This window comes from Manacus vitellinus, unplaced genomic scaffold, assembly GCF_001715985.3.
Source record: "Manacus vitellinus isolate BGI_N305 unplaced genomic scaffold, ASM171598v3 scaffold_26_pilon, whole genome shotgun sequence".
Taxonomy (NCBI): Eukaryota; Metazoa; Chordata; class Aves; order Passeriformes; family Pipridae; genus Manacus; species Manacus vitellinus.
The window spans coordinates 3571309-3596872 of NW_021939960.1; the positions used below are offsets into that span (position 1 = coordinate 3571309).

The 25564-nt window shown below is 39.0% G+C and overlaps 2 protein-coding genes across 2 annotated transcripts; one reads left to right on the top strand and one right to left on the bottom strand.

Annotated features, from left to right (window-relative positions):
• On the top strand, positions 1–25494 carry RTF2 (replication termination factor 2). Its single transcript, XM_029960387.1, has 9 exons — positions 1–9; positions 231–325; positions 479–572; positions 753–892; positions 2096–2174; positions 18450–18563; positions 21671–21725; positions 21824–21916; positions 23741–25494. The coding sequence occupies exons 1-9, from the start codon at positions 1–3 to the stop codon at positions 23923–23925; spliced, it is 864 nt and encodes a 287-aa protein (XP_029816247.1). The 3' UTR covers positions 23926–25494.
• On the bottom strand, positions 7980–15109 carry LOC103766022 (beta-1,3-galactosyl-O-glycosyl-glycoprotein beta-1,6-N-acetylglucosaminyltransferase 7). The gene is made up of 6 exons (XM_008933006.3): positions 14747–15109; positions 12282–12407; positions 11671–11777; positions 9923–10954; positions 9386–9481; positions 7980–8591 (listed from the first exon to the last, which is right to left on the bottom strand). Exons 4-6 carry the CDS (start codon positions 10896–10898, stop codon positions 8365–8367), a joined length of 1299 nt encoding a protein of 432 aa, XP_008931254.2. The 5' UTR covers positions 10899–10954; positions 11671–11777; positions 12282–12407; positions 14747–15109; the 3' UTR covers positions 7980–8364.
• Positions 25495–25564: the final 70 nt, after the last annotated feature.

The following is a 25564-nucleotide window of genomic DNA, read 5'->3' on the forward strand; positions in this document are numbered from 1 at the left end:
ATGGGGTCAGTAGGCAGAGGCAGAGCCTCAAACCTGATCATGAATGTTGCTAAACAGCCTTGCTAAAGTTGTTTTATGAATTAATTAACAGTGCAGAAGGTAGGTTTGGTAAGAAACCTGAGGATCTCACTAATGCTTTGAGTATTACCTGATTTTATGCTTAAATAATTTGCAAATATAAAAGCTGTTTTAAAATAATGAGGGTTTGTTGTTTTTTTTCATTCCTTCAGGTCGACAAAGTTGCTGAGTTGGTGGCCAGGTGGTTCTACTGTGCCCTGAGCCAGGAGAAGCTGCGTCGACCCATCGTGGCCTGTGAGCTGGGCAGGTAGGGGTGGTTCCACAGGGGGAAAAAATAATGATCATTAAATATGGTCATTATTATAAATAATATAAATATTGTAAAAATAATTTATAGATAAATTTATAAATACAAATGCCATGGCAATCAAACGTGATCGCTGGAATTTCGATGTCACAGGTTGTACAACAAAGATGCCATCATTGAGTTTTTGCTGGACAAGTCACCTGATAAGACCCCCATGGAATCTGCATCCCACATCAAGAGCATCAAGGTAAAAGTTAAAATCATGAGGGAAAGTTCAGTCATGCTGTAAGACCTCCATCTGCTTGTGTTCTCACCCTGTATTAAAGTGTTAAAAGTACCAAAACACAACACAAAAATATCTTAAGGAATGTTATCATGGCTCCAAATCATTGGTTAAAAGCTCAAGGCCTGCATTTTTATTTTTCAGAACGTGACAGAACTGAACCTTGTGGATAATCCAGCCTGGAGTGGGGATAAGGAGAGTATAAAAGGTGACAAGTACGATGACCTGCAGTCTGCACGATTTATCTGCCCTGTCGTGGGGCTGGAGATGAATGGGAGACATAGGTCAGTGTTTCAGGGTCTGCATTTTGGGTTTAGAAGTGAGCACTGGGCTGAACTGAACACAGAGCAGATATTTGAATGGATAATGCTGCAAATCTTGTACCTGCCCAGGCCTTTGTGGGGAAATGTTTGTCTCTCTTTCAGAAGGGAGTTTAAGAGACCACTGAGTGTCCTTTCATTGCATGTTCAAGAAGAAAGATAAAAGCTAACCCTTTTCTAACTGAATTTAGATGTATAATAAAGGAGTAGAGGGCAATGTTTGGAGGCCAAACCACAGGAGATTGATAAGACCTCCCTTTGTGTCACATCTAACTTAGAATCCCAAAATGGTTTGGGTTGGAAGGGACCTTAAAGATCATCTCATTCCAACCCCTGCCATGAGCAGAGACACCTTCCACCATCCCAGGTTGCTCCAAACCCCATCCAACCCAGCCTTGGACACTTCCAGGGATGGGGCAGCCACAGCTTCTCTGGGCAACCTGTGCCAGGGCCTCCCCACCCTCACAGGGAACAATTTCTCCCCAATATTCCGTCTAACCCTGCTCTCTGTCAGTGTGAAGCCATTCCCTCTGGTCCTGTCACTTCAGGCCCCTGTAAACAGTCTCTCTCCATCTTTCCTGTAGTTTCTTCAGGCACTTGAAGGCCACAATTAGGTCACCTCAGAGCCAGGCTGAACAATCCCAATTCTCTCAGCCTTTCCTCACAGCAGAGCTGCTCCATTCTCCCTCTGCCTGTGTTAGGACCAGAGTGGAGGTGGCTTCTGTGTCCTAATCCTGCAGTAATCTGGGTTTTATTGGGCTGGGGCAGAGCATTTCCTCACATCCTGCTTTGGGCAGTTTCTTTGTCTGTGCATGTTCACCCTGATGAGTGAGATGATGGTGGTTCCCAGCTTGACAGTTGCTAAGTATTTCTTCCTCCAGACAGTGATTAACCAGGAGATTGTGAGGATGAAATAACAAAATAAATGTTGTGGTTTAATGTACACAATATTTTTTGTTCTAGTCTTACATTGTACAAACTAATAATAAATTAATTGCCCCTTTAAAGGTACTGATAGTTATATTAGATGCAAGAACTAGTAAATAAAGTTAGTTGTGTCCTGCTAACCCATTGCAGTATTATTTCTGTGTTCAACCAGCACTGCACAGGTCTCTCTTGGGCACAGGGTTTCTTAAAATCATGCTGTGTCTTGTCTTTTCTTTGAAGGTTTTGCTTCCTGAGAAACTGTGGCTGTGTGTTCTCTGAACGTGCCCTCAAAGAAATTAAATCAGAAGTTTGTCACAAGGTGAGTTTCTTCAGCTTTACAAGCAGGGGGGTCACATGTGCCCTCCACAGGTAGATCTATAGATACAGGTCCATATATACAATTGCATTCACATCCAATACTGTAAAGTGGGGTTTTTAATCTGACTATCCATATTGAAATGGGACTTGTAAAAGGTCTGTTCTGTGGTGGCCTGCAGTTATTCTCCGTGGCCTTTTTTAATAAAAAAGTGTTTCTAAGTAGATGTAAAAAGGAATATTTTTATTCTCAGAGGCAGTTTGATTTTGCAAGAACTACCTTAGAATTCTCGTTTTTTTTCAAATATTTGGTTATAATTTCACTTTTTAAAAGGGTGTTTGCTTTTGCTTTGGGATTTTGGGGCTTTTGTTTGGTTGTATTTTCTTCCTGAATGCACAGGGCTTGTGTTTTATCAGTGTCTGCTCTGTGTGCTTAAACTGCTTGTATTTTCAGGTTATGTTTTGATCCCTGTACTTTTAAAGAGCATCTGGTGCTGTTTTGTTTGGGTTTTTTGGACTGGGGGCAACTCTTTGTAGAATTTTCAGCAGTTACATGAATTATTGTAGAAAGTACTGACTGCACTTTTGATCTCATTAGATTGGTTTCTTTGTAGCTAAAAGTTGCAAATACTTTTTTTCTCCCATCACTACATTTAGTATCCTCAAGACTTGTGGTGATAGTTGCCACATTTAGAAAGCTATTTTTCAGTGAGCACCCTGGTATTGGGTAAAACATACAGTGTATTGGTATTAAACAAGACCTGCTGCAGGAGATGTGGAATTTTGCTGCTCTCAGTGCTCATTTTGTTTTCTAGAGTATTGCTTTAGTCCTGATGGCTTTGTTTCCTCTTGGCAGATCCTAATTTATTTTTAATGAGGTTTTTTGTCTGCATCTAAATTTTGGTTGATAGATGGATGTAACTAGATCAGTAGATGCAGGATTGAGATGTTTTGTCCATGGTTTGGTCAGGCTGATAATCTTATAAAAATGAAATGAATCTCACATGTTTTCTGGATATTTTTAATAATGAGAATTTAGCATAGGCTCATATTTGCATGCAGCTGGTTTCACAAACATTGTGAATTCCTCACAATACTCAGAAGGATGCTTCTAGAAATAATGAAGTGGATATAATATCTAGTCTATCATCTTTATCACTATTGGTTTTTGATGCACAAAGACAGTGGTAACCAGCTGAGAGAACATATTTTAGCCCTTTAATTAAGGTCAAAGAGTGATTTGGTAGATCTCTGGGTGTAAACTGCTAATGTTCTCATCCAGAATCAAGAAGGGGACTAGAGACCTCTTCTGAACAGGATCACAGGGAACTGCTTGCTGTGCTTTCTGGTAGTTAACTGTTTATATCCAAAGCACTAATTAGCAGTATTCCCCCAGCACAGTCTATCTTTAGGCAGCAATGGGACATGCAGTGAAATGAACTAAGAAAGAAGAAAAAATGAAGTATTGTATGTGCTCAGATTAGAAACTTTTTATTAATGAATTCTCTTCTGATACATAGTCTGTAATGCAAAAAAAAAATTAATGTACAGAATATTTGAATGTTGTGGATTATCATATATATGTTTATGCTGTATTTTAAGAATTACACTATGTTTTTTGAACCAAAATCGAGCCTGTGAGATCCAGATGAGCCACAGAATTTTCTTGTTTCCTGGCTACCTTCTTTCTTAATTCTGTGCCCAGATGAGGGTAGTGCAAAAGGATACCCCTGTATTTGCTGCTGTGCTGTATTCAGTCTCTCTCAGCCAGCAGGATCTGTGTTTTCACTTCATCCCCGAGGTTTGTAGTGGGTGGGGACTGGAGGAGTGTCAGTTTTGGAACTGCGTGGCCGTGCCCATCCCCACTCACGTGGAATTCAGGAAAGCTCCTTCAAAACAAGCTCTTCCTGGGTGTTCACTGTGCCTGTGAGCCCTCACAGCAGCCTTGCCAGGCTGCTCCATTGTAAACAGCAAGTTTCCCAAAGGACTCTGGCGAGCAAATGCTGTTATGATGCAGTGAAAACATTCTCCAGGGAATACAGAGATCCAGCAGATATCTCACTGCTCAGTTGGCTCCTCCTTTTGCTGGGGCAGCTCATAAAAGAAACAGAGGGATCCATTTGCCCAGTGACATGCAAATAAGTGTTTAGGAAAAAGCAGAATGCATATGCAGATTTTGTCTAATTCAAGGCAATGGAAAATACTAAGAGGAAGGATTCAGCATTCCTTGGTTTATCTTGACAGCATTTGTGTAGTACTGGATTTGGAAGGGTTTATGGAGTCTGGGTACAGGGAGGATGAAGCAGTCTTTCTGTCAGAGTTCTCTTCCATAAAAAAAACATTTTGCCTCTATAGAAACTTGACATGAAGAGCTGACAATGTAAAATACATGTATTTATCTGCTTTTACTGGAATTATTAAAAAGACTGTATTGGTACTAGGGAAAGGCACTGGAATAGGAGAGGGAACTGTCATGGGTGGGGGGCTCTTAGTAAAGCAACTGTAATTAATGTGTGAGGCCTTTTGTAAGTCTCTGTTCTTTCTTGCTTCTCATCCTAAGTACCACTACAGTGAAGGATTCAAGTTAAAAAATAACATTAAAATAGGAAAGCTCTAAGGCAAACAAACAGCCACTGTAGCAGAGCAGAGAGAGAGACAGAGGTTGTCTCTCGTTGCCTGAAGGATGAATGCTTTGAACTGTCTTGACAAAATATAAAACTTCCTGGACAAAGGTTTTTGAAAGAGCAGTGGGAATTTTTTAGTGGTGGCTTATGTTGGAGACTCAGATTGGTAGATGAAGTGCTTGAGACAAATTTTGAAGCTTCTGTTTAGACTGGAAAGAGTTGGAAAAGAGCTTTGTCTAAAACAGAGCAACTTATGAATGCAGATAAAACTTGTAATACCTTTTCACACAGAAGCGTCTTTTGTTTGAGGCATAGTTTTGAGCTTTTGTACAGTAAGAAGGGAAAATTTAAACTATCAACACTAAGTCACATGCTAAAATGTGACTTAATCACATTTCAGTCATCAGGAAGAGAAAAACAACTTTGCTTCCAGAGTTTGGTGATGTATGTTCTGTAGCAGCAGCTCTGGAGATCAGGGGGTTTCTGCTGCCTCCTCCTTCCTGTTCTTCAGGAATTCCATGTGACATGGAATCTGTCAGTTTAAAACTTGCCCTTTTGAGTAAGGTGTTTAATTCTCCAACAGACTACTAAATGTAAAAGAACAAACAAGTCTCTACTCACTCTGCTTTTTATTCGATGAGATGTTGAAGATTGTAAGTTTGTGGTGATTTATGTTGGTCTGTAGATTCTCCAAATGTTTTGGAGCTCCTGTTCTAACTGGCTTCCAGGTTCTTGCATGGGCAGGTTTTGGTGCTGCTAAATTGAAAGTCTGCTACTTGACAAAAATTATGCTTTATGCATTATCAGTTTGGATGTTGACTCTCTTGTCTCAGAAGTTCCTATTGGTGGAACAGTATCCTAGAAGTGGTTTGGAGATGGGAGAGTGGTTATTGAAGCAATGGTGGAAGTCCTTCTGGGAGTCACTTTGAAAGTTAAGGACCAGATTACATTTTAAAATGTACTTTCTTGTATCACTTTAAAGTTTATTTTGGAATTGTTTTCAGAGTCAACTACACACTTGAAATAGTACCCTAACTATTAAACTCTGTGCCATATAAAACACTTAATCACATGTTTAACTTAGAGACAGAGCTTCTTGAAACAGAATTTATCTTTGACATACAGAGTTCACGTGTGCAGCAGGGTACAGAGCACAGTGGCTCCTGGAACAGGGTCACTTTGGCATTATCTACTCTTAGATCAAGTCACCAGCATTAGCAAACGTTGGTTGTTGAAGCCTAAAGGTTGTGATCCATCTACTCATAACATGGTAACACAGACTGCATGAAGGCTTTTTGTGTGTGTTTCAAGAATAGAATGTGGTTGTAATCAGAATAATGACTTGAATACTATTTCTTACCGACTGAGAATGGTTTAATTATGATTTTCCTAAAATTTTGTTTAAAATACAAAATCCTTTAAGGAAGGAGGGTCATACTGCAGTGATTTTCCTAAATTGACATGGGTAAAGTCACACCTAAATTGTGCTTTAAGAGGGCTTTTTGTGCAAACCAGAGTTTGGCTGGTTCAATTTCTGCAAAAGGAGCCCTTGTTATATAGTGCCTTGATATTGCATTTCTCCTTCTAATTCAATTCAAAGTGATATACAACAATTGTTCTGTGTGATGGTGCCAAAGGTAAAAGCAAGATACTGGATTTGCTGTAATGATGGGAATGAGGAGTGTTCCATTCACATTTTAAAAGACAACATGGAGTGGATAAATGCTGGCAGTGCCCTTCAGTGGACTGGAGAGAAATTAATTATGAATATTGCTCTGATTTATATGTGCCAGAGACCCATTAGCTTCAGTAATGGTTTTGAGAGGGACTCTCAACGAGCTGAGCTTTTATTTTCCTTTTTTTTCCTTCGTTATTTCCCTCCATAAAAAAGCATCTCCAGCAATATTTAGCCACAAGATAAGTCTTGGATTATACATGAAACTGAGTACACGCCTTTGGGTTGAGTTTGTAAATAAATAGGGACCAGATGGTCTTTCTTCAGGTTAAAGTTCATCTGAAAGAAATTATGTTTCCGAGAAACTCGTGTGGGAAAATGAGCAGGACAATTCCAGGAACCTGGGACTAAGTTTGTAATAAGAAACTTTCATGTTCTATTGTTGACTCATTTCATTCATTTGAATATTTTGGGAAAAAAAAAATCTGTTATCAGTTTTCTTGTAAAAACTGAGGGATGTTTTGGCTGCATATTGAAGCTTTCATCCAGATTGCTCCTAAACATTTAAATGTAATTTGTAGTTTTTAATCAAGTGTGCTCATAAATAACAAGATATATTTTATTAGTTTGCATCAGAGTTCATACAAATTTGGATTTACTGGAATGAAACTTTGATCTGCATCCTTGCCAAAATACTTGTAAAGGAGGATGAACGGTTTTAAGTGACTTCTTACAATTCAGGTTTCTCATAGTCTCTTCCAGTCCTCCAGACCTTTGGAGGTCAGAGTGTAGACACAGCCTTGTGAGATCTTTAATTCCATGGAAGAGTTATTATGTTGTATGAAAGACCACCTATATCCTCTGTTTCTTTATATTCCCCTGTTTGTTGCACGAGTGAAAGGATTAATTTAAGAGTTCTGAGGAGGAAAGAGCAACTCTTGCCTGGAAAAGGGCTGGATCCCTGATCAACTACTGTTCCCTGGGTTTGCCTCTTGTGTGTTGAAAGCCTCTTTCTTGCTGCAGGACCAGTGAGTGCTGAGTTTGGTCTGCAGAGGTTTTGAGAAATGAGTTGCTTGTCCTGGTTGCTGCCAGGTGTTATCTGCACTTGCCACGGGCTGTTCCAAGGTTCAGGGAAGTCAGGTACACCAGGATTGAAGGACAGCCTTTCATTCAGTTTTCCTGTGTTCCCTGGCCCCAAATTTTCCATGTCTCCTTGCCCTAAACTCCTGCAGAGACTCAGAAACAGGGACTTAAGAGATAAACGTGCACACCCTGTGACTGTTCCTGGTACACACACACACACACACCCCCGCTCATTAGGAGCAAAGCCTGGGAAGGGCAGCAGTGATGTTGCCATGCTACACAATGAAATTAGAGAGGCAGCTGGCCATGGGGAAAACAAACAAACCCCAAACCCACGGTGACATGGACTGTGTCTGAAACTGGCTGTCACTTGTTTATGTACAAGCTCTGCAAATTTATCATGAACTTCATTATTCAAAACAATCCATTTCAGAAGACACTCAGTAACCATGACTTTAATTGTGTTCTCCATATTTTATTTTCGTCCAGTCATTGCTTCTGTTTTATTATTTTCATACCAGTTAGTCATTCTTTGGCTGTGGACACAAGGAATATTGATTTTTCCAGCTAAATAAGTCACTTAATAGATTATGAACTTCCCCCTTGTCCTCAGTAAGTTACAGATTTAGACATGTCGTTTCCTTTGAGAATTAACCCATCAGCAGCTGTTAGTGTAATAAATAAAACCCGTTTATTGGTAGTACAGGACTGTGCTTTACCCTCATGCTGTAATGCACACAGTGAAGTCTATGGCTAAAAATGTTCATGGTTTCTGTCAGTATTGTGAACACTTGTTTAGATGTTAGCTAAGCTCAGACATCCAGCCTCATGTTGAAGTAGCTGTGCTCCTGGAAACGCCAGTGGTCCTGGATGGGCACCTCTGCCTGGCGCAGCATCCGCAGCCTCAGGCGTCTCTCCAGGCAGTCCATGGCCAGGGGGTACTTGGCAGGCTCGAATTTGTTGGCAAACAAATGAGGTGACTCGATAATCCACTGCAAATCCCCTAGTCCGTAGATACAAATGTCTCTGATGTAATGACCTGCAAAGACAAATTGAAGGTATCTGGAAGCAGCAGAAAGAGGAACTCTGAAGCATTTTAAAAAGCAGTTTCACTCTGTACTGTCATCAACAAAAAATACCTTTTGATTTCTTACTGAGCATCATGGAAATTTAGCTAGAGGATAATAAAGAGTATTATAAAGGCAAGGGTTTGGGTTTGTTTTACACAAATGGATGCTTGTTACCTCCAGCTGCCTCACTGACATGTTGCTCTGCTTAATGTTGTGTCTCGTAGCTGGGCATCTGTTCTGATCTATCTGGATTACCTGTTCAGTCATTCAGTGCTTCACTGTGCTCAGCTTACACAGTTACATATTTTAATTATTTTTGCATGCTTTCTGTGTGGTCAGCACTATTCTTTTAGATATTGTTCAAATTGAAGAGATTTAACCCAGTGTTGATGGAAGTATCTGACAAACGTTACTGTCAGGTAAAGCCCCTCCACTAAAAAGCAGTCAGTTGAGTTAGTGCTTTGGTAACTGGGGGCTGAAAGAAGGGTTGTCAGTGTATGGATACTGTGATGTTCTCAAAATATATAAAATATCAATAATATTGTCTTATATAAAAATATATTAATATCTAAAAATATGTATCAAAAGATATTGATATTGGATACAGTACAGTAATTTACTAGGGTGCCTTCTTTTGATACTTCCAAACCAAAATATATATAATTGCTGAGGCACATTTAATAGCTAGTTTAAATAAGATGTAATCTCCAGTTAATGCTCATCAGTGAATCAAATGTGAGTTCATGATCAACATTCCCATTACCTTTGCAGCCTTTGTGTGAGGATCCTTCTTGATCTTTCCATTTAATGGCTCTTAGGTTTCCTTTCCAGCCTGCATTGGGTGTAGCTCCTGGAGCATCTTTAAAAACATAAGGCTCTGATGAGATTCTTTCCTACTTAATAGAGGGGAAATTTTCACTGCTGAAACCTTTTTAATTGTAGTCACATTAAGTATTTATTTGTACATATTTACGTAGCAAGAACAAACATCATTCTCAGTTTTACTGCTTTTTTTTATTCCTTAAGAGCATGAGCTTTCATGTAGCATAAAAATCCTTTTTAAACAACGTTTTTCTAGCCCTGTAGCTCATGGCCTGCACTGTAAGTAGTACTTTTCTGGAATCAAGCTTTGTTTGATGTGAGTTTTTGAAAGGGCAGCATCAAGGCCGAAGAAATGCCCATATTTATGCAATTAAGGGATGTTAAGCTCTGAGCTGGAGCTCAACACCTCTCCCTGCCAGAGGCCTCCCACTGCTCTGGGCCCAGGGGTTATTCACAGCAGAAATCACAGAATCCTTACCAGGTAAACGGTTCAGGGTGACCCAGTAATGCTCATCCGGGCTGTACGTGTCTCTCGACCACTCAAGCAGATCTTTTGCACGTGCATCAGTCAATGTAAACTCTACAAATTCTTTAGTGAGCACATAATAGGCACTGCCAAAATATATTGTCATATTATGTGGTGGCTTAGCTTTCATAGTCTTTCCTGGATACAAGTATGGCACTCCAGAATGAACATATTCTCTGTAACTAAGCTGTGTTCTGTGTTTCATATGAAGTGGTTGGACTATCCCAGGAGTAATATTTTTACCATTCCACTTACTTTTCATGTACTGTATAATTTCTTTATTTGTTTTAAGGGGAAAATCTTGACCACATAGATTAATAACATAATTCCACTGAACTTTGGAATTAACTAGGTCTCTCATGCAATTAATATCAGCTTGTAATCTTGAAAATCCTGCATAAACAACATGTTCTCTTTTTGAGGAAATGAAAATATTTTCAAAGCAATTAACGATGTTCTGTACAGCAGTTTTATAATCTCTTGGTGACTTCTCATCAATATGTATGCAGTAAATATTCTGAGGCATATAAATAGCTCTTAGCAGCTTTACAAACATTTCCAGCTCCTTGTGAATTGTAATAATGTAAGCCAATGAGAAATTTCCTTCTTCATCTGACAGTGGGCTCGTGATAAAATGCAGAGTCTTCAGAACTGTGGAGCAGCTGCACGAAGTCTGAATGCAGCTCAGTGGTTTGGGTTGGTAGGAGTTCTGACAGAAGTTTCCAATTTTAAAGGCGGCAGGTTTCCCCACAAAAAGAGCTGAACAAAGTTCATCTGGGTAAAAACCACACTCTGCTCTTCTAACATTTAATTTCTGTTCATTTGGCTCTTCAGAAAGAGGAACCTTTAGGTAGATGAAAGTGTAGATGAACGTACAGACAGCAACGCACACTAAAAATCCCGATTTCTTTGCATGTAGTGGGTTCATCTTTTGTTTTCCAGATACTGTCTTCTCATCGTAGTTTAATTAAACATTCAGATTATCTGAAAGGAAAATTGAGATAAGAGGAGAGAACCTTTTTGTTTATTTCTTTTAAAATAAATGACATGTTAGTGATGCATTTATAAATGCTGGGATACCTGCTAGGAGGAACCCTGTGCCTGTGCTGCAGTGTACTGGGAATGGGACTTGCAGAGCCACAAAGCAGCCTTTCCAGGACAAAATTATCCTAAAATGATATATAAGAGCCCAAAATGGCTTTGTATTTTCATTGTTTGACCCATGGGGAGCTCAGCCCATCAGGTAGGAGTTTGTGTGGCAGAAGGTGAGTACAGTGCCCCAGGAAAGACATGGAAGCACTGTGTGCTGAGGAACAGCTGCTGCTGAGATTTCCTCAAGGCCTGGGAAACCTTGAGATCTGCCAGAGGATCAGAATTCAGTAAATTAAATCAACAGAAAATTTATTAAATAAACAGAAGGAAGAGACTAAAACGTAATCCACAAAATACACTGGGTTTTATCCTTATAAAGTCAGCAAATGTTTCTGACTATTTGAGAGAGGTTGGCTTTTTTTTTTCTTTCTCAGACATCTTTGTATTAGAGTGCTCTGGAAAACAGAACATACAGACAACGCTCTTTCCTTATTTTTAGCATATGTGCACACCCTGAGATAAGGACACCACTGCCAATATTAGCATTCAGAGATAACTGGAATTTACTGCAGTCACTGGCACAGGAGTTTTTCCATTGTGTTTTTTACCTTACATCCACCTTGTTAAAGAGTCAGAAGAATGAGAGTGCAGCAGTCTTGAATCCCACAGCAATTATGTGAAGTCTTTATCCTTGAAGCATTTGGTATTGAAATTCCTAGAGAAAATACCAGGGAGAAGGGTCCACCAACTGCCATTAAGCTTAAAAGTTTAATTTTAAAAGCTTTTATTTTTATTTTAAAGGTAATTAATTTTCTCTTCTCATTTTATTCAGTGATTTTTTTAAAACAAAATTTGCATTTCACCTTGAAATATTTTATGCTTTGCAGCTGTCAACATCACAAAGCATTTGGCTTTCTATAGCAGCAGAGACCAAACATATTTCTATAAAGGTAGTTTCATTACAGGAATGCTGTTACAGTTAGAAGGCTCCAGGTTTTCATTAGAAAGAAGTGGACAATACTTTTTTTAATAAGAACTCTGCATATATCTCTCTTAAAAATCTGAAAATAAAGAGGGCATTGCAGTTAAAGCAGCTATGAGACATACCATTTAAAAAGCATTAAGAACACAGAAATTGACCCAAGAGAATGGCTATTACCACATTTTTAAGATTGTATTAGGCTGTTGGGAAAGAATGTATTTATCTTTTGGTCCTTACTGGTATGCACTGGATTTCATGCTGGAAGAATGCCTCTTTTCCACTGAGCATTCCAGAAAGTGGAGTTGTGTGTTAGGTGGAGGGTTCATCCATTTTCCCTGGGTGTTCTGGCAGCAGCTCTTCCGTCTGCGTTGGATGCAAGAAAAACATGACAAAATCAGGTCCCTGAAGAATCTTTTTGCCTCAGAGCTCCCCAGGGATACATTTACTGGGTAAACAAGCTTGACAGAAGTATTTTAATCCATTTCAACAAAAAAAATTGAGCAAATCAAATCAACCTTTTGATACTGCGCAGAAAGCAGGAGAAAAGGAATCCCACTGGAAGGTGAAAACCAGGATTTTTGCAGTAAAAGTGAATTACACCCAGGCTGCATCCTGTGCCAGAGATTTGCATGAGGGCCATTAGGTACCCAGGGGCTGAAACTGGGGAGTGTCTGTTAGGGTAGCACTGGTTTCTGTGGACCTGGACTCAGACAAACTAGCCTATTCTGAGGAAATAACTGCAGGAGGAGCTTTGAGATTGCTCAGAATTAGTGAATGTCATGAGATCTCTGGTATGTCACAGGGAAGGTTCATTCTGGACATAACTATTACACTGAAGACACTGGGCAGCTGTAGAAATATTTGGGACTTTATACCTGCTTAAATATAGAACATTGTACAGAATGACCGTGTTTGCCAGGTTTTTTTCCTTAAATACCTCTTTGGACAGGTTGCAAAGGGTAGTTCCCTTGGGAACCTGCTTCTTTCATACACTTAAATTTTTATTACCCTTCAAGTAATAGCTTCCAGGGATGTTTCGGGCTGTTAAGTGTTTACTATGGATTTTTTCCTATTGAACTACATGGCATCTAGAAACTGTTATTTTATATGGCAGCAGCAAAGTACACAAACACCCCATTATCAGGTAAGAAGCAGCAATTCCTCTCCAGCGTTAACATGTTTATGGGGAATGACTGAATGATGAAGCCTGGCCTACAAGAACAGAATTTGACATCTTTCAGCCTCAGGGGATATTACAGCAGGAAAGCCATGGCTTTCTGTTAGTGTTTTACCAAACTGAGAGCTGGGATTGCAGCTGTTAGTCCCACTGTGTATGGAATTTGTCCTTTAGCAGAATCCTCTAGGTAAGGACTATGTTCCCAGGTTTCCTCCTGCCCTTGAGGAGCAAGAGATCCTGTTGGGAATGTCCTCTGTCCAGGAATAACCCAGTTTGTGACTATCTTGCCCTTTAGTCTCATTATGCAAGAGTGCCATTATAGGTATTTTTTGTTAGCAGAATGTCTCTTTGAACAGCCTTTTTAATGTTACACTTAGCTTTTCTAAATACTGAGGATAAAGTTGTATTAATTTTTAGAAAACAGAATAGTGTGTGACATTCTTAAAAAGAAAGAAAACAAAACCCCCATTTTTGTAGGGGTTTTCAAGCACCCCTGTGGCTGCTTTTATGGATATTACTTAACAGAAAAATTTTGTAAGCCTGAGCTCCTCCATCACAATTAACAAGGTAAACTCTAGAGAAAACAGGAATTATGATTATGCCTGGAAAAAGCCTCTGAAATGTCATCTCAGCTCATTAAGACCCCATTGCAGATATTTGACTGCATTTCATAGGAAAAACTGGTTTTGCATTTGGAGTTTCTTCCTGCCACTGGATTTTGGACTGCATCACTGCACTTCTAAATATTTTGTTTTCTCTGTACTCTTTGTATTTGCTTCATATGACTTTGTAATTTAGTGAAACAAATGACGGGGGGAATATTTCATCTTCTAACAAAATGGTAAAAAAGCACTAACTCTTTATTTTCAAACCTTTTTATATCTGTGTTTGTTTGTTTGAAAGTTGTTTATGTAGGCATTAGAGTAGATATTTTATAAACAGGGGATATTTTAAAAACTTAATGTTAAAATCAGCAGTTTTAACTGCTTTTTCCATTGTTGGTTTTGTTTAAGCCTGGGTCAGGATGTGAGTCTGCTTTAGGTTCTGACATGAGCATTTCTTCATCAAACCCTGTTCATATTGCCTTAAAAATTTTAAATCATTATTTTAAAAATGCTGCATTAGAATTTACTGAAGCATATTCAGATTTACAGAGTTTTAGTGTTCATCTTTGCTATTATCCCTGTTTAGTTTTCCTTGTGCGTTTGACCTTGTAATAATGTAAAACAAATACTATAAAAGCCATTTAAACCCTTAAGTTACAGGGCTGTAAAAAAAACTTAAGTTGCTTGAGCGAGCATAATTATTGTGATTTTTATGATACAAACAACTAGTAGTAATGACCTCTATCGTACTGTGCATCTGTGGCAAGGTAAAGAAGAAAAAAATATATGAACCCTACTGCAGATTTGAGTGAAATGGTCTTGAAGTGAAAAATATTTGTCACTTTACATAAATTAAAACATGTTTTTAGCAAAGGAAAAGCTAAAGATTGAATCCCGCAGTCTAACTGATGCAGTCTTACCTTGTCCAAAATTAGCCAGGAGACGGCAGCATAATAGAAATAAATCGCGGGTCTCCTTGTCCTTCAGCAGGAGTCGGTGTCCCTCATCCTGCGGCTCGTGGAGATCCCTCGGCGAGGGGGTTAAACATTAACGGGGATTGTTTTCATTTCAACTTCCCTCCGACTCCCCGCAATGTTTAGCATATTTATCCTGCAGCAAAGCTCTCCCTGCCTTCAGAGCCGTCCTTTGCTTCGCAGCAATGAGAGAAAACTTCTCATCCCTGCTGGAATCAGCCGTGCAGGGCTGGGCAGGACATCGCTGACGATTCCAAAGAATTGCTTTGCCCCAGAGCCTTTAACCCCCGCACCTCACCGAGCGTGTGGATGGAGAACTGGGAACCAGCCTCCTCCTCCTCCTCCGCCTCCCCCAAGTCCTTAACTCTTCGCCTGCTGAAACTTTCCAGTTTGTAGCAAATAACTACAGCTGGGAGCTGCCTCTGGGTGTTTAAACTGGAAGCTTAAATGAAAGGTCTCCGTCACAAACTGAATGTTTGCCCTTACTGCCCGTATAAAGGTTCTTACAGGTTTTAATAAACCTTAAAGGTTTAAATAAGTGACGAGTTAGTGGCTTGGATTTACTGGAATTAGGAAGCTTTGGGGTTCTAGAAACAAGTGAGAAGGGTGGTGTGTTTTGGACACGTTTTGATAAAAATAGCGTGTTGGTCAGAAATAAATAGGAAACCTCAAAGTAAATTAAGTCACAGCTGCAGGTATGGCAGGTACAAAATAATCATTGACTTCCACAGAAACTTTTTAAATAGAGGCTTTGGCTTGAACTGTTTTTGTGGTAGATGCTGCAACTCCTGAGTGAAAGTTCCCATTCTGTGAATTAGTTTGTAGGAGACTTTCCGCTTGTCCCAAGTTGTCCTTTACCCTCTGACCTGTTGTTTGTCTGGGTGGGACAGCAGTGTCGAAAGTTATGTTCAACAAATCTTACACTACTGATCTTTTAATGGATAAACCTCTGGCAAACTCTCTCAGAACATGTTTTAGTTAACTGTGATAAGAGACAATAATCTTTAATACGTCAGTTTGTGTGGCTGGGAGATGAACAGTGATATGTTCTGTGGATGTTCAGTCTCTGTGTTTGTTCAGTCCTCAATACCTGCCCTGTTTAATGAGTAATTTCGCTATTTCTTTTTCTAGTTAAACAGATTATACCAAAGCTAATATACCTGTTACAGCTCATAATACCTTTATTGTTCTAATTATTTCAAATTTTGGGGGATGGATTTGGTTTGGTTTTTTGAGGAGTTGATTTGTGTGTATATATGTCTGTATGTACACGTGGGCTATGTACACATGCACATATAGGGTGCATAAATTTCTGAGTATCAGACTTTGAAGACTGATCATATCTTCACCTCTTTGAATAATTCCTTGATGCAATGGTGTTAAGCCATTTAGATATAAAAAGTTTTGAACATGCTTCTATAATTGAACCCTGCAAGGGCTTTTGGACCAAAATCACGCTGCTTGTGCAGCTTCTCCCTCCTCCTTGACATCCCACTCTTCAATTACAGATTAAATCTTGGATTTGGATCTGCAAACTGCTCCTCTAATGCTTTGTCCATTGCAGAACAGTTTAGAAGTTCAGTCTCATTTAGGAATGTCTTCTATTCAAGGTGCTAAGAACTACAGCAAGTACTTTCGTAGGTGTTTAAAGTGCCAAGATAAACAAGGTACAGCAAGGAAGAACCTGTGATATTATAAAACAAAGCTCTACCCCAAAAGACCTTAATTAATGTGAAGGAACAGTCCTTCTGGATTTGCAAAACTGAAATTTCTTTCTGCTTTTTGTCTCATTATCAAAATGTCAAAAAAATCTTTCCTTTTTTTGCATGAAGAGATAGTGAGCTTTTTACAAAATCAGAATTAAAGCTTTGCACCCAGCAGAACTGACATTTGATGCCCTGTATGATGCAACAGCAAATAGTCCCTACAGGAGATAGTGAAATCCAGAGAGGTGAAGATGGTTCTGTGCCTATAACTTGCTGTACTTCAAGTATGTTTGGAAGGGGATGGTCTCTGTGATATAATCCAGCTGTTGTCATGGCAAAAAATACCTGTTTCAGGGAATGGAAAGAACACACTGTCTATATTTCCCTGTTTCTTGTAAATACTTTTCATTTTTGAACAATTCCACCTGTGTTTTCCAGATGGGAACCTGGATTCACTTGCTCTTTCAAAATGCTGCATTTATTGAAAGTAGAGTCCTAGTGACAGAATGTGCTTTTTAAATGCTGTATGAGGAAACACCCCACAAAAAATGAATGTGGGGCTTCTTTAGAATCAAATCAGCTACCAGTTGCTCCTGCCTCAATATGAAGACTGTCTTGATTTTGTAGACATCTCCCTCTCAAGTGTCTGAGATCATTCAAGGCTGGTGTTTCTAACACTGGCTCATTGAGTAGGAATGGAAAAATTTGGGCTACTCACCCATTTCTTGTGTTTGACTTATTATTCTGCCTGATTTACTTACTCTGCCTCTCTCTAACCCTTGTTTCTCCTTCATAATCTCTGACCACTTGTGTACAGGTTCAGTTTTTAAACTGTGCTCAGCACGTGAGCACACTGTGGACAAAGTACTGCCCATATGTCCTTTCATTTGTTTAATTCCTACTGCAAATACATGAGTAACCTTTCTAAACCTTTGTTCAGAAAACAGAAGAGTAATGACAGAGGCAGGATTATAAACTAATCTTGCAGATTAACAGAAAGCTTCTGGATTTAACAAAATAACAAAAAAACCCATCCCAAAACAACCTACCAAACAAAAAAGCCAGCAAAAAAAATAAAAGGAAATTGAGATCTTAGAAAACCTCATAGTCAAATGTACTGGTGCACCAAATGATTGAAAATGTGCACAGTGAAACATCTGTGTTTTCAACCATGGAACAAATATGGAATCACACGAAGCACGTTGCATCCATTATCCAGATTAATTTCTGAAAATACTTTGAAACTTGGGAGTGTTTGATGATTCAGATGAAGGACAGTGAGACAGCAAGGCAAGGTGAATGATTTATTCTGCTTTTATGACCTCTTTTTATCCCTATAGTAATATACTAATAATATTGTTGTTGTTTTGTTGTTGCTGTTGTTGTTATTGTTTATTTATTTATTTAAAAGAAGGCCTCCAAGTTCCCAGGTGCTGTCAGTTCTACATGTAGAGGAATAACACTTTTGGTGTTGTCCTTACTCAGTGTAAAGGAACTGCTCCTGTCAGTTGTTGTTTCTCGTATCACTGAGTTGAAAGACAAATTCTAGAGCAGAATTGGTTAGATCTTAATCAAATGCTTTCATAACTAAAAATCAGAAAGTGCTTCTGAGTTTTAGCTGTGGGGTTCAGAAACTAGAGTAGATTCTACTTAGAACTACTTTGTTTAAGTACATTTATGCCAACAAAACAACCCATGAACAGAAAATACCCTATGGGACTCTTTTTAATGAAAAAAAAAATAGTTAGTTCAGGGTGTTGTTTATAAGAGACAGAGAAATAAATACACAATTTCCATCGCCATTTGAAGTAAGAAGCTGTATTAGACTGTATTAAAAGAGAAAGAACACAGTATTAATTTTAACAAAGGTTCACCAGCATAAAAATCTGGAAAATAATACTAATTTTGTTCTGGTTTTGTTTTTGTTTTTTTTTTCCACAAAGTGTGGTGTTCCCTTCCAAGAGGAAGATGTGATTATCCTTAATGGTAACAAGGAAGATGTGGAAGTATTGAAGAAAAGGATGGAGGACAGAAGACTTAAAAGTAAATTAGAAAAGGTAATCGTTTCGTATGTTATTTAATACAAAATTGAAAGAATTCTTATCTGCAGTGCAATATGCTCTTAAATTTGCTAATCTTTATGCAGATTAAAGACTTTAGTCAGTGAGCTGTGTTGTATTTAAGCACTACTTTTAAAAGTAGTAGGGTTGTGTGTGTGTTCTGCCAATGACATATTGAAGTTGTATGTACTGAAAGTTTCTGCTGACCAGCAGGCAGTGCCCAGTGCTCTGGAAATCACTGAATTCCGTGCTGTGGGTAACATGGACAATGTGCCAGCCATACTTCAGGGTTTTCTTGACATTCATTCATTCTAATAATGATCTACATCGTCCCAGTATTTCATGTGGTAGTTCCTGGTGACAGGTTATTGGTGTTTTAATCTCCAGGTCTTTTCTATTGGCCACAGAAACACGATATTGGGATCTGTACATTCCTGGTGTGATGCTGTAAGACCACAGTATGGAAATTTTGTCATGTTTTGTGGTTCTCACAATCCTCAGCAATTACTGCAGTGCTCATTCCCTCCATACTGTTGAGATCTTTGCATTTTTTATCTGACCAGGCGAAATACAATGGAAATAAAGTCATTGCAGCTCTGTGTCCTCTCTGCTGTGTAACTACTCCTCTGTGGAGTATTAGTAGTTCTGTGGCACTGAGCAGTCAAATGACAGTTCTGCATATGGGAATTTTTTCAGCCTTGCTGTTTTTTCCTGCCCTGCCATTGCTGTTCTGGAGGATGACAAAGCAAACAAAACCTTCAGTGCTGACTCAGGCCAGGTGCAGACAGACTTTGCTGAATCTCAAGAGCATGAATCATTGTCTGACACTTCCAGCAACTGAGACTTTAGATGGAGGTTGATCATCTCACCCCTGTTACTGCTCTAGATTTTGTCTGCTGTAGATTACGTGGCATGCAAATATTTTCCTGGTTTGTTTTAAAACAAATACTTGTTTACTTGCCAGTGAGCATATGATTCCTTCTCATCATAAGATCTTTATTCATCTGTGCCAGGACAGCATCAGTGGGCCTGGGCAATACATCAAAAGGATGGTTATCCATAGAAATCCTGCTGTGCTGTTTCCACTCTTTCATAGCCTCTACATGTCATGTCCTACAGCTCCTGGCATAAGAGCAAAAACCTCATGATGTATCTTCAGATGTTTTTTCTTATTTTTTTTTCTCTCAGTACTTAGTACTTAAATGTTTAAAAAAAAGTACAGATAATTTGATGATAGACTATTGCAGATTTCAGCAGATGAGTGCTCAGCCCCAAAAGCAGTGATTGCTTGCACTTGATTTTCTTTAAGAGGATGGTCCTAACAAAGCACCTCTAGCTTTGGGTCAGATAATTTGGAATAGTCTGAAGGCTGGTGCTGTCCCCAACTTTTACACAGCAAAGAGGTACCTGAGGGTGTCGAGCAGTCCTGGCTCTTACAGTGCCAGCACAGTCACTGTGGTGACAGCCAAAAGGACACCATGCCTTGGTCCTTGGGCTCTCTATGCCTTGGGTGAATATGCAAATGCTATTTGTTTGATCTGTGGAGACTTATATTACAGGCAGGGAACAGGATTTGCCAATCTCTCAGCATTTAATCCTCAAGTTCTGATGTTGCTGTCCCAGCTGGTCTGTGCAGCTCAAACCAGTCTCTGTGTCACTGGCACCATTCACTCTGATCTGAGACCTGGGAGCTCCAGTCCCAGTATGAGAGGACAACTTCCAGTTTGTTGGCACAGATTTCTTCCTCAGTTTCTGCAGAGCAAGCTAAGTGGACCCCCTGTATTTGGAGCAGGAAGCACAAACTCCTTTTCTTTGTCTCCATCAGACAAAACATCAGGAAGATGCACCAGCACTAGCATAAAAAAATTATTCAAGCTCGACTGTGTCATGTGTGCCCATAATGAAATGCATCTGTACTCTGCATTATGCATAAAGAATGTATGCATCCATACATTTACAAACATCTCGTGGTTCAGATGCCAGACCCTGGGAGGTAACTTTTCTTTGTCAATCCACCCATAACAAAAAGGTGGAAACACCTGCACAGGGGTTTTTCAGACACCCTGAAGGCCAGGTTGGCTGGGTCTTGGAGCAACCTGGGCTAGTGGAAGGTGTCCCTGCCCATGGCAGAGGGTGGAACGAGATGAGCTTTAAGGTCCTTTTCCAGCCCAAACCATTCCATGATTCTGTGACACCAGGAGAGCCAAGTTTGCTTTCAGAGCCATAACCCTCTGCCACCACCTCCTGGCTCAGCTTTGCAGCAACATTTGCAGTGGCATTTTTTCCCTCAAGCATTAATCCTTTGCTTCACAGCGTGGGTTCTCCTAGTTTTTATAACAGAATTAAATAGATTTATTTCCTTGGAGTTTGTGCAGATGTCTTGAAACATGTACACCATTCTGAATGTATCCAGCCATCTTTTGTGAAAACAATGCTAAGGACTGTTTTAATACATCTTTCTTTTTCAGCTTAGCATTTATGTAATCAAAGCCAGTAGTGGGATTCTTATTGCTGTAGTTTGGGTTTTTCTATGGTTTTTAATCTGGAAAAACATAAATTAATTTGGAAAATCTGCTGCACAGATGCTTTTAAAAGATTTAGATCAACTATTTGCATCTCTTCTTCCCAAGCAATCATGCAAGAAAGGACCATGTTACTGAAGATTAGCCAGGAGGGATTTTTTATCAGCTAAATAAAATTAAGTGGATATGAGATGCAGGATTCTTCTGGAATTTTTATAGAAAATATATTGATTACAGTTAACTGTCCTGTTTAATGTTTTGCAATTTACTGTCCTGCTGTGTGGGTTCAGAGTATCAGATAACCTTAATGATAATAACACACACCCCTGCGAAGTATGAAAACCAAAATACTGAATCCAGGCAAATCTAGTTTGGACCTACACAGTTTTCTTTAATGTAACTCCAGGGTTCCCAAGATTATTCTTTTTTTCCACATAGAAATAATACAAAAAATGTGGAAGGAAGAGTTCCACTGTGTAAGACATAAAAATGTACTAAGTGAAGCTGTGTGTCTATGGAATAAAAGTTGGGAATTGTACATCCTTTCAGGATGTTACCAGGACTCTGCTTGTGTTGTTTCAGAAATCAAAGAAATACAAGTCAGCAGGTTCAGCTTCTCAGCAAGAGACCACTGAAGGTAATGTCCCAGCTCCAAATTCTGTGTCACCTTCTGAGTCATGAAGCAGATTCATGATTTCATTTTTTTTTGTTCTTCCCTTTTTTTTTTTTTTTTAGATTCTCCAGGTCCCTCAAAAGCTACGAATGGAAAGGATTTTATCAATTCCAGCTCTGGGGAAAAGAGACAGATTATCTTCACCAAAAGCTCAGGTTGGTGTTAATTCTTTAATCTTAATGTGAAAAATTTGGACAGGTTTGCTTGTCTATGTCATTCTAATATTGCTTTAAGTTGGTGGGAACCATCCTGAATGATTGAAATCAGAGATTCTTATTCACACAGTGATGCAGTCGAGGATTTGGTGTGTCTGTCTTACTGTCTAGGAGGTAGTGGAGGAAAATTAGTAGTTTCTTGAGGTACAAGTGGTCAAGAAATACATTCTGGCAGTTTATTTTGGTGAAGTGTGTGAAAAATTCCTGGTTACCTGACTTGTAGTCCTCCTTTTTAGCTGCTAATTTGCTCTGTGTCCCTGGGAGTAGTGGAGTATAATTCAGGATGCACTGATGTACCTACAGCAGCCTTGCAGCCATGAGTAAAATTGGCAGCCCTTTAGTCCCAAGGATGGTGCCCTCTCTTTATTCAATATATATCCTGTTATTCAATGTCTGCAGTTCATACTGATGTTTTCATACCAAACTATAAGAATGGGTACATCTTTAAGGTCAGTCTGAGTTTCCTTTGTAAAGTATTAAATCATGTCCGTTACAGCCACGGAAAAAGTCAGAATAATTGGAAGAATCTGAAAGTGTTTAAATGATAAACTGTGGGAGAAATTCCATCTGCAATGCCTGACCTGCCCTCTAGTGTCTGCTTTTATACAGGATAGGCTTTTAAAAATATTTCATTCTACATAATTATGATTGCTCTTGGATGTTTAGCAGCCTCGGAATTCTAATAATGTTTAATGAGCTTTTATTTTCTGACAGTGTAAAAGAAAAAAATATACTTTCTGAAATGTCAGGTCATTGGTTTCTGTTTCTGACAGCAGTTATATTGAACAAGAGGTAAGAGGAGAGAGGGAAAATAAAGGAAGATCCATGGGGAATGCCAGTGGCACAGAAATGAATTTGTGAACACGGCACCCTGAGGGTTCTGGACTTGCAGCACAGTCATTCTTTCAAATCCAGTGCTGGGTAATGCTTTCCAGACAACTATTGGTGGCATTACAAGTAACATTCTCCAAATATAAAAGGGTTTCATCTGTGAGGATTTAGGATTGCACATACAATTCCTGTGAGCAGAAGGCAGCTCAGTGCATTTTCAGACAGGCTCCCCACAGCTATTTACAAGTTGTTGTGCCTAAATTAAACTAAGGATGTTGAGTTTCTGCAAACTTCTCTGTTCATTTCTTTGCACCAGAGACTTGGCATGTGCTTTTTCAAATACCACCCTGCAAATTGGGAGAAGATTCAATAGTTGTTAAGAAAGGGAGGGATTTTTTTGTAGCAGTAATATAATCCACTGAGAGAAGTGGTATCAGAAACAGAGGGATGGGCATTTTCCTACTACAAATATAAAATGGTGCAGGCCATTGTTACTGTTCATAAATGACTTTGCAAAGAATAAAGGGAGGAGAGAGATTCCCTGGGGAAGGTATGTGACAAGTTTAGCTTTTGGCATTTGATAGCTAATTTCTGAACAATACTGCAGGGTGGTGGGATGCTTTCATGTTTCTGAAGACTAGGGCTCAGAGCCATTTTTCACTTAGAGGAATAAATATTGTCAGTACTGAATTGCAGTGCAAGGGATTTACACAAATAGGAAAGAATTCTTCTTTCAAGATTTCTAAGTGAATTTGAGTGTGAATTCTGACAGGTGTTGAGTACAATTTGAGATATTTATGATAGAACTCAGAAGTGTAATGTATTTCATCTCTGTACATTATTTTTAAAATACTCTTTTTCATCTTTATTGAGGTCCTTTTATCAATTTTAAGCTGTTATTCATGCTTCACTCTGTTCCTTTTTCTCTCCCAGAAAATGGAAATTCATCTGTCTCAGCAAAAGCCAATAAGGCTCCTTCTGCTACTACGAAGAGACCCATTGCAGACAGCGAGGAGAAGTCTGAGGCGTACAAATCTATTTTTACAACACACAGCTCAGCAAAACGTTCAAAGGAGGAGTGTTCCAATTGGGTTACTCACACAGCTTACTATTTCTGAAACAATGAGCAGCCTGATTGGAACATCCACTGCTGCTTTCCTTCCCCAAGGCTTTTTCTGTACAACTCTGATACTTTCGTCGTAATCTGATATTATCTGGAATTACTCGGTTTGTAAGTTGTTTGTAAACTTGCTAATAACTAATGAACTCGTGTTAGTTGCAACTTCTGTTGAAGAAGAAATAGATCACCAGAATCCACGTTGTAGCAGCAGACCTCATTCTAAAATGTTGAACTTTTCGCACAGAAATTTTTCTTTTCTCGTTCCAATTGGGTGTTGTCATCCTTATTCACACAGGCTGTGTCCTCAGGAGGAGGAAGGGGAGAAGTTTCTGCCTGCTCTTCTCCTCTGTTGATTCGTGCCACACCTGTAATTAGAGTTTTCAAAGTATTAGTACAGAATTCAAACTTCCTGCAACTCTCTGACAGCAAAAAGAGCAATAATGCTGTTTTTCCTTGAAGCTAACTGGGCCCTTGGTAGAACTAGTGTGTGATCCTAAAAGGTTCTGTAGGTGTTTTCAAATCATTTACCTTTTGACAGAATATATGAGAGCACAATCATGAAAATGTTTGTGCAGCATTTTTCTTATACATATTGTTGTAGCCTGTTCTTAGTAGCAGAATATTTGCTTATAAATCTTATCTTTAAAGAGGAGCCTGTAAGAAGGCTGTTGTTTTCCCAGCAAGGTTTTGGGGTTTCTTCTTTGGGTGTGTGGTTTGAAATTGGAAGTATCAGGTGGGAATTTGCTTCCTTTTGTCAGAGGATCAGGGTACAGTGGAACAAAAGTATGGGATTCTTTACTTTTCTGCTGGAACAGTGAGGTTCTGTGGCCATCTCAGAGGAGCAATTTGCCATTCTGAATTTGCACATTGTTTTATTTTCTGACCTAAAATTCTGAACAGCAAACAACTGTTTGACTGTTAATTGTTACAGAAAGATGCTCAGCACAGTGTGTCACCCAGTTCTGCTTTCATATTTATCCCTTTGACATTGATTTAAATAAAACTTGCTCTTGTCATATGACCATAACATTCACGTTCAGTTGAACAGGTATGTAAGTGCTTTTTTTGTCACTTGGAACAGAGCAACTTTTTATGGCTTTCCTTTAGCCATTTTAGTCTTAGCTGTTTCCCCAAATGCAGGAATCCTTTTAAAATGTTCATGTTCCATTGCATTAATTTAGTGGCTGAATATTTGAATCCAATAATATCTACATGAAATGACCAGAGGGAGGGATGGAAGTTTTTCACCTTCCTTTCTCCCTCGTTTAAAATTGAAATGTGTTTTTTAACCTTGGCACCAACTAACCAGAATAGAAATGCAGAAACTGGGAGGCTTTTAAAACCCCTGCATCATGTTACCTTTGTGTGTGAAAATTATTAATTATCCTCATAATTCATTTTTAAAAGTGTCCCCATTTATAATTGGGCAATAGTTAACTGAAGATTCAAATGCTGTGTTGATATTTGCATAGGTGGTCTCTGTGATTCAAGCAAGGTGAATGAAACTGCTGGGATTTTATTATTATTTTGACAGGTATAATTAAAAATTGGCTTGTTGTAGAATTTATATGGTGGTAAGAATTTTTGTTTTCCAAAGCTGTGAATGCACATATCCATCACATCAAACACTTTGAGGT

What these genes read in the sequence shown, in the direction of transcription:
- RTF2 (XM_029960387.1), top strand. An exon ending in AATCAGAAGTTTGTCACAAG is followed by an intron (nt 2,175 to 18,449) that starts GTGAGTTTCTTC and finishes TTTTCCACAAAG; the next exon opens with TGTGGTGTTCCCTTCCAAGA. An exon ending in TCAGCAAGAGACCACTGAAG is followed by an intron (nt 21,726 to 21,823) that starts GTAATGTCCCAG and finishes TTTTTTTTTTAG; the next exon opens with ATTCTCCAGGTCCCTCAAAA.
- LOC103766022 (XM_008933006.3), bottom strand. Translation starts at nt 10,898, where the DNA reads ATGAACCCACTACATGCAAAGAAATCGGGATTTTTAGTGTGCGTTGCT. An exon ending in CACCCTGAACCGTTTACCTG is followed by an intron (nt 9,482 to 9,922) that starts GTAAGGATTCTG and finishes ATGTTTTTAAAG; the next exon opens with ATGCTCCAGGAGCTACACCC. An exon ending in CTCACACAAAGGCTGCAAAG is followed by an intron (nt 8,592 to 9,385) that starts GTAATGGGAATG and finishes TTGTCTTTGCAG; the next exon opens with GTCATTACATCAGAGACATT.